Source organism: Patagioenas fasciata, chromosome 7 (genome assembly GCF_037038585.1).
Source record: "Patagioenas fasciata isolate bPatFas1 chromosome 7, bPatFas1.hap1, whole genome shotgun sequence".
In the NCBI taxonomy this organism is placed as follows: domain Eukaryota; kingdom Metazoa; phylum Chordata; class Aves; order Columbiformes; family Columbidae; genus Patagioenas; species Patagioenas fasciata.
The window spans coordinates 34449677-34456910 of record NC_092526.1 but is presented as its reverse complement, the minus strand read 5'-3'; the positions used below and the strand labels follow the sequence as shown (position 1 = coordinate 34456910).

The 7234-nt window shown below is 55.3% G+C and overlaps 1 protein-coding gene across 1 annotated transcript; it reads right to left on the bottom strand.

Annotated features, from left to right (window-relative positions):
* Window positions 1–4280: 4280 nt before the first annotated feature.
* On the bottom strand, window positions 4281–6410 carry GBX2 (gastrulation brain homeobox 2). The gene is made up of 2 exons (XM_065841239.2): window positions 5730–6410; window positions 4281–5369 (listed from the first exon to the last, which is right to left on the bottom strand). The coding sequence occupies exons 1-2, from the start codon at window positions 6238–6240 to the stop codon at window positions 4846–4848; spliced, it is 1035 nt and encodes a 344-aa protein (XP_065697311.1). The 5' UTR covers window positions 6241–6410; the 3' UTR covers window positions 4281–4845.
* Between the last annotated feature and the right edge of the window lie 824 nt (window positions 6411–7234).

The following is a 7234-nucleotide window of genomic DNA, read 5'->3' as shown; positions in this document are numbered from 1 at the left end:
AGGCGCCCGTTCCTCTGCAGATGGTGGCGTGCCCTAGCACCGAGGCAATGCAGAGTATCCCCTGGCAGCGGATAACGCCGCCGATTCGAGGTCCGTTTACCCACTGATGAGGAAAATGTCGTTAAGCTGGGTCTGCACTCCTCTTCCTCTGCTCCTTTAATAAAGAAAAGCAAGGAAGGACTCGCTGCTGGGTCAGCCCTGCCTGTGTCAGTGACACGGTCCCCAGGGTGCAGAGAGACATGGAGCCATCGGTGTGGAGATGCTCGCATGGCTGCATCAGGGGTCCCAGCCCAGCAGGTACCCAGGGGCTCATGGGCATCTCAGACACAGGCAGCCCTTGCTCAGCCTTTGCTCAGCATTGCAGCGAGGGGCTGAGGATGTTTGTTCCCAGTGGTTTTCTCTGCACCAGGACAAGAAGCCTGCATGCCACACAGCAGGCAGCTTCAGAGTTGCCCTTACCAAAGGGAGGGAGAATTGTTTCACTTTACAGCTAAAATACCCCTTTATGTATGATTTATCTATATGACTTAAACTCCCGCCGGGGCTGAGATGCTGGCAACTGAAGCAGAGGTTTAAAATCCATGTGGATCAGAAAAAAAAAAAAAAATAACCTCCATCCTCCCTTCCTCCTTCAGGCCTGCTTGGAAAGGTGGCTTTTCACTTCTCTTCTCCGGGAAAGTTGGGCGAGTAAGTTTGCCGAGCCGGAGGCAGGGCAGCACAGATCGATTGGTGAGTTTAATAGGATCAGGTCAGTGTAATCCTGTTTTAGCCATTGTAATTCAGGCAGCCAAGGAGACCTCAAACTATAGGGGAAGGGGCTTTTAAAACCTCAGCGGTCGTGCCACAAAGCCAGAGGCTGGGGCTGGGACAAAAGCAAGAGAGAGGATGAAGTGGCTTGAAATAAATAGATTAAGGCTCTCTATGGGCCAGGCGTAGCGGGAAGGAGAAAAGAGCAAGCAAGGGGCGGGCAAGCATCCCGCGGCGATGGGGAGGGGGACGGGAAGGGACCTCGCACCCATGAGGGATGTGGGGTGGCTCAGCAGAGCATCCCCTCCAGCTGTGGGGCAGCCAGTTCGGGGTGCGGTTTCTACCCGCTCCCCCCCCCCAGCATGTGTTTCTGAAGGGTTGGGGATAGGCAATCAATTTTTATGATGCAATTTATAATTCATACAGGTTGTCTTCGTACATATGGTGTTGCTTTTGTATGTCAGGGTGCCGGGTGCTTTATGATGGTGACGGCAAGAATTTGCATTAGTGGCCGCTTACCAGCCTCATCGCTCTCTTCCTCACGGATAAAGATTGATACAGCCCTGTGAAAGCACGTGAGGGGGGTTCCCAATCCTGGAGGACAGCGAGCCCAGAGGGGTGGGTGTCTCTTGTGGGGGTTAATTTGCACCCGCTGGGGAACAAGGAAGATGCTGAGGCTTTGTGGGGGTATTCCCAGCAGGGGCACAGACGCCCTCACCTGTCTCTCCAGATATTGGGGTTGGCTCTGCTCTGGGGGATGCTCAGGGCAGAGGCCCACACTATCTCGGGTGGGATAACCCAAACAGAGGGAGAGTCCAGCACCCCCTGCCTGGACACAAAGGGATCCTTGTAGGCAAGGCAGCCTCATCCCCGAGGGCAGGAGGGGCAGGTAAAAGGCACAAAGCCGAGCCTGGCCAGTCCCAGCTGAAATGATTAAACCAATTAAGTCAACACAAACAGAGACAAAGCGGAAGGCAGAGCTGCCCCCTTTGAGGAAGTGGGGGCTGTGGATTGAGTACCCCCATGACCTTTTACCTGACCTGTCCTGGCATGCACTGAGTTTGTCTGGTCTCTGTGGCAGCCCTGGCATGTGGTGAGTTTGCTGGGTCGCTGTGGCAAGGGGAGGTGTGGGGGGATTTAAAAGCTGTGATGTCTTATTTAAGAGCGAGGCAGCGTGCTCCTTGCCCAGCTGGAGGGGGTAACCTCCTCCAGCCACCACATCCCGGTGCAGTTGGATGGTGGTGCCTGGAGACTTAAATATATATATATTTATATACATATTAAAAAAGGGGTTTTCCTAAGGCAGGCTGGAAGTGAGGTGGAGAGGAATGGGTATCTTTCCTTCCCCTCTGACTTTGGGCTGCTGCGAAGCAGACCAGCAATTCTGCTGCGCTCCCCGAGCACTGCAATTATTTGATCTGCAGATGTAAGAGGAATTTATTGTAACAACAAATATAGTGATGTCAAAACCCAACCTTGGATTAAAGCCGGCAGCCAAAGGGGAAGTGTATTAATTTCAAACAGCATCAGAGGCCAGTGCCTATTAGGACGAGCTATTCTTCAGACCCCCCCATCAGAATTAATCATTGGGAGTTAATTTGAAGCTCAGACAAGTTGCTGTTAATTTAGTGCAGGGAGGACGGGATGGAATAAAAAGCTGAGGTGCTGGCCGGGCCTCCTGGGTCTCATTAATCAGCGAGCTGAGACGGCCTGGCTTGATTACAATTTGCAAAAAAATTCATTAGAGCCTGGGCGATTGACAATTTTTCTCTCTGCCTGTGATCTGACTCATTAGGCAGCCAAATGAAAGCCATGATGATGGTGATGATGACAGCTATCAACCCCCTCGCTTGTTTATCTCCTTCTCCGCCGGCCCTGGGCTCCCCCCGCCAGCCCCAAAGCCCCTCTCCTTGGTGGGGGTGGGTGATGGGGGACCCCAAACCGCGGAGCAAATAACTTTCCAGCGCCTGGGGCAGATGCTGGCTTGTAGAGGGAGATCTGCCCTGGGGGGGGACAGGGGTGAGGAGCAGCTGTTCCTCCCTAAAATACACCCAACCCCCCCGGGGGGGCGGGCGGGGTACAGCCGGGCTGCCGCTCGCCCGAGCCGGCTCCGGGTTGTGCTTTCCCAGCAACATCCCCTTTGCACTAAAAGCAAACTAACATATTAGAGGAAAAAAAGGCGCTCCGAAGAGGAGCAGCGCTGGGAAGCCCGAGGAGGGTGACGGACGGGGCAGCCCCACGCGTGTCCCGGCTCCTCGCTCTCTCCCGCGCCGAAATGAAATTTAAAAAATTATTAATAATAATACTGTTTGTTTTTCAACGAGCCAAATGAGCGGGCAGTTGGCGGTGGCTGCCGAAAAGCCTGTGTTTACCCGTGGGTTCCCGCTTGTCCCCTCGCGGCTGCCCGTGGGCTGGCGGCGATGCAGCCTGGGGCCCTTTCGTTTCGGTGCGCGAACCCGGCGTTAACAAACAATAATAATAATAATAGTAAATAACAAATGATGAAGTGCAAGGGCTGTAAATGACGTGACCACCGCCAAGCCTTGATTTACCTGCCGGAGCCTGCCCCGGGAGCCTCGCCGTTACCTCGGGAGCGAATCCCTCCCTTGAATGACCCAGTTTAATTTTAATAGACAACCCCCCCCCAGCACCCCTTTTTCCTCTGGAAATTAATACTTTTTAATTTCAAATAGCCCCCGACGGCCGCCGGTGACCGGGTTTCACCGGCACGGATGGGATGAAAATAACGGGATGGGCAAAACAGGGAAGAAGAAAGGAAAAAAAAAAAAAAATAGAAAAAAGGTGTGGGGGGGAATTAAAGGGATGAGGGTGGGGTGGACGCGGGACACTCCGGCCCCGACATTCCACCCCCGGGCCACCCCTGCCCCGGCTGCACTGGGGAGGGGGCCACGGGGACTGGGGGAGAGCGGTTGTACCCCTAAAACACGGAGCTGAGAATCCGCCGGCTGCTCGGGTGGGGAAGAAAGGGTGTTCCTGCCCCCCCGCCCCCGTCAAGGCCATCCACGTTTATTCGCACAAAAAGCCTTTTTCCAGCCTTCCCACATCCCCCGAAGAAAAAAAAAAAGAAAACTTTTTGCCCATCTCCCCCCTCCCCGGCAACGAATGTGGCTTCGTAAAAAAGGCAAGAGCAGCATCGCTCTGCTCCGGCAACGCAGGAGGGGAAAGGAAAATCAGCTCAATGCCAAATTCTGGACAGAACAGCCGAGGGCTGGAGGACTTTTTTTTTTCCGTCTTTTTTGTTTCTTTGTCGGTTTTTATTCACAAGACTTAGTTTACTTTTAAATTTCATAACTTATAAAGAAATAGGCTACATTGAAATAAATTAAACACAATAGAGAAGATCGTGCTTTCCCCCCCTCCCTCCCCTCTCTCTTTCTTTTAAACATGGCTTGGTAGAATAGGCAAACCAAATCTACAGAAAGCCAGGCAAAAAAATATATTTAAAAAATCGTCCCCCAGTGCCTGCCACTCAGCCATCAGAAATAAAATCAAACAATATAAAAGGCATGAAATGAAACTCTTAGTTTTCTTTCGTTTTTGTTCTCTCGTGTCTTTACCTTTTGCCCCCGATAAGAAACAAAACCCAAAAGACGGCTAAAGGCGAGCTGCGGGTTTTGCTGGGGATGTCTTTGCCGATGAGGGGGGGAACAACGGTCAGATCACTGCTGGATCCAGTGCCGACACCATACCGCATCTGTGGTCCCCAGTGTAGCCAAGCCAGCACGAATATGTACAAAGTGGGCAGCGTAATAATAAATATCTGTGTGTCTCTTCCAGGGTTTGATATTCCTGCTCTGAACCAAAACAGTTTCCAAGCCTCTTGCCATCGCAGACTCTCGCTTGACTCAGTAAGTGGAAAGTTTTGCTTTAAAGTTCGCTCATGGTGGGGATTTGCCATGCGCTCATGTAAGATTTTTTTCTTGTTGGCTGTTGTATGCTTTAGGGTTTTGCTTCATTTTTTTTCTTTTTTCTTTTTTTTTTGGGGGGGGGGTAAGGGGAGGGAGAGGTGAGTTGTATTTAAACCCTGATTTGGAAACTTTTCCCTCAAAAACTTGTGGTTCTGAGCGTAGAGAGAGATCAGGGTCGGGCTTGCTCCAGCTGCTGATGCTGACTCCTGATCGCAAACCTGCTGACGTGCACCGGGATGGGTACCACGATCTTAGGGTTTCGGGAGGGTTCCCCTGTCTTGGAGTTGGCGTTGCCCGCCTTGACCCGTTTCCATTTAGCCCGTCTGTTCTGGAACCAGATTTTCACCTGCACCTCGCTGAGTTTGAGGGCGTGAGCAATCTGGGACCTCTCGGTCAGGGACAGGTACTTTTTGCAGTGAAACTCCTTTTCCAGCTCCAGCAGCTGCTCGCTGGTGAAGGCTGTTCGCCTCCGACGGTTTTTGCCTGTGGATGTGGTGTTGGTGGAATTGGGGGGGTTTTGGGGATTTTCCTCCAGTGCGTTGCCAGAGTCCTCTTCCTTGTGAGCCGCCTGGCCGGGGATGTTGTCATCCGAGCTATAGTCTAGATCGCTGTCCATGGAGAAACTTTCCTCCTTGCCTTTTGCGTCCTCTTCTGCTTTGGGGTCCTCCTTCCCCTGGCCCCGGAGAGCCCCGGCTGGAAGTAAAGCAGAGGCCTTTCATTAGCACTTGGTACTCTCTGTCCTGCAGCCACCGCACCCCCGCCCCCCGGCCCGGCCCTCAGGTCCATCCTCCAAAATTGGTTTCGATTTTTTGTGTGTTTTTCATTCGGTTGGATTGATTCTATTATTATTTTGTTTTCAAGTGGCAGGAGCTCGAAAGATCCTTTCTCTTCGGCCTTGCGGCCACCGGACCCCAGGGGCCAGTCCTGCCGCGTCTCCCGCGGGTCCCCTGCGCTGTCCCTTCCCCCGACCCTCCCAGCCCGCCCCGCTGAGGGTGATGTGCGGAGCGGGCAGCGGGACCCTGCGCCCCCCCGACGGCTCCGGCGCTCACTCACCGAGGGAGGCCTGGACGGTGTCGGCGGCGGGGAAGGGCAGGAGGGCTCCATCCTTCCCCAGGAAGGCTTTGCCGTCGTCGCCGCCGCCGTCGGGGGGCATCCCCTCTGCTTTATCGAAGTTACCCGGGGGTGCAAACTTCCTGGCGGCCTCTTGGTGCTGGGGGGAAGCGGGGAAGGTGCCGGGCAGCGTGGCCATGAGGGTGGAGGTGAGGGCCATGCCCTGAGCCAGGCTGGAGCAGAAACCCGTGGGCAGACTGGGGAGCTGGTGGTGGTGGGGATGCGCGGGGGGCAGCGCCGGTTGCAGGGCGCCCTGCGGCAGCGCCGGGGGCGGCGGGGGGGGCGGCGGTAGCACCACGGGTCGATAGGGCATGAACATGGGGTAGCCGGTGTAGACGAAGTGGCCGGGGGCGGGCGGCGGGGGGCTGCCGATGAGCGAGTCGATGCTGAAGGCCGTGCTGCTTCCCAGCGGTCGCTGCATCATCATCAGCGAGGGCTGGAAAGCCGCGCTCATGCCGGAGCGGCGGCGGGCAGCGACCACCTTCCTCTTCCTCCTCCTCCTCCTCCTCCTCCTCTTCTTCCTCCTCCTCAGAGTCGCGCAGCGCCCACGCGTGGGGCAGAGCCGGGGCGGAGCGGGGCCGCGGCCCGCCGCCGCCGCCCGCACATCGGGGCTGGCCCCCCGCCCGCCGCCACCGTGCGCCGCCGCGCCGCTCTGCCCGCCCGCGCTCCCCCGCTCCCATTCACACTTTGCCCGGCTGGGAACTCGACCCGCCCCACGTGGCCGCGGCCGCCGCTTCCCATTGGGCTGGAGGGCGGCGGGGCGGGGCTGAGCGGTGAGACCGCGCCCCTAGCACCTCCTCTCCCCATTCAGCACCGCCTCCCGGCCGCCGGACGGGGCGGCCCACGCGTGAGCGCGCACCGCCCCGCGCGACGCCCGTGGGACGCCCCACCCAGCACCTACGCCTCACGGTGCCATCAGGGACCTCCGTGGGGGTCCCCATTCCCCCAGGGCGTGTGACATTCCCCATCCGACACACCAATTTGCTGCCTCCAAACCATTGAAACCCCGGGTTTTTTTTAAAAAATACCCTGTTTTATTATTTTATTCACGCTTTTATCTCCTCTCCCCCCCTCTTTTTTTTTTTTTAAAGCCCCAAATAGACTCCATGTGGTTCTGGGTAAAGTCAGCCCCTGGCTTGGCTTTGAAATTGCTTCTGCAATTATGTAAAAGAGCCATTCAGCAACACGGCAGAATTAAAAGCGATGGAGGACTGCTCCCTTTTCTCCGGCGAGCCTCTCATGTTGGCCGGCTCAAAGCCTTTTCCAACACGACGTCTTTGGCGAGGACAAAAGCTAGAACAAAAAAAAAAAAAAAAAAAAAAAAAAAGGAGAAAGAAGAGAAAAAAAAGCCCCCAAACTTGTAAATTCAACGTCAAGGGAACTTTACACAATTTCAAAGGCCATAAATAATGATAAAGGGACCAGGCGAAGAGGCAAACCCAGGCAAT

Coding starts and splice junctions, on each gene's coding strand:
- GBX2 (XM_065841239.2), bottom strand. CDS start 6,240: ATGAGCGCGGCTTTCCAGCCCTCGCTGATGATGATGCAGCGACCGCTG. Junction 5,370..5,729: donor CACCGTCCAGGCCTCCCTCG/GTGAGTGAGCGC, acceptor CTTTACTTCCAG/CCGGGGCTCTCCGGGGCCAG.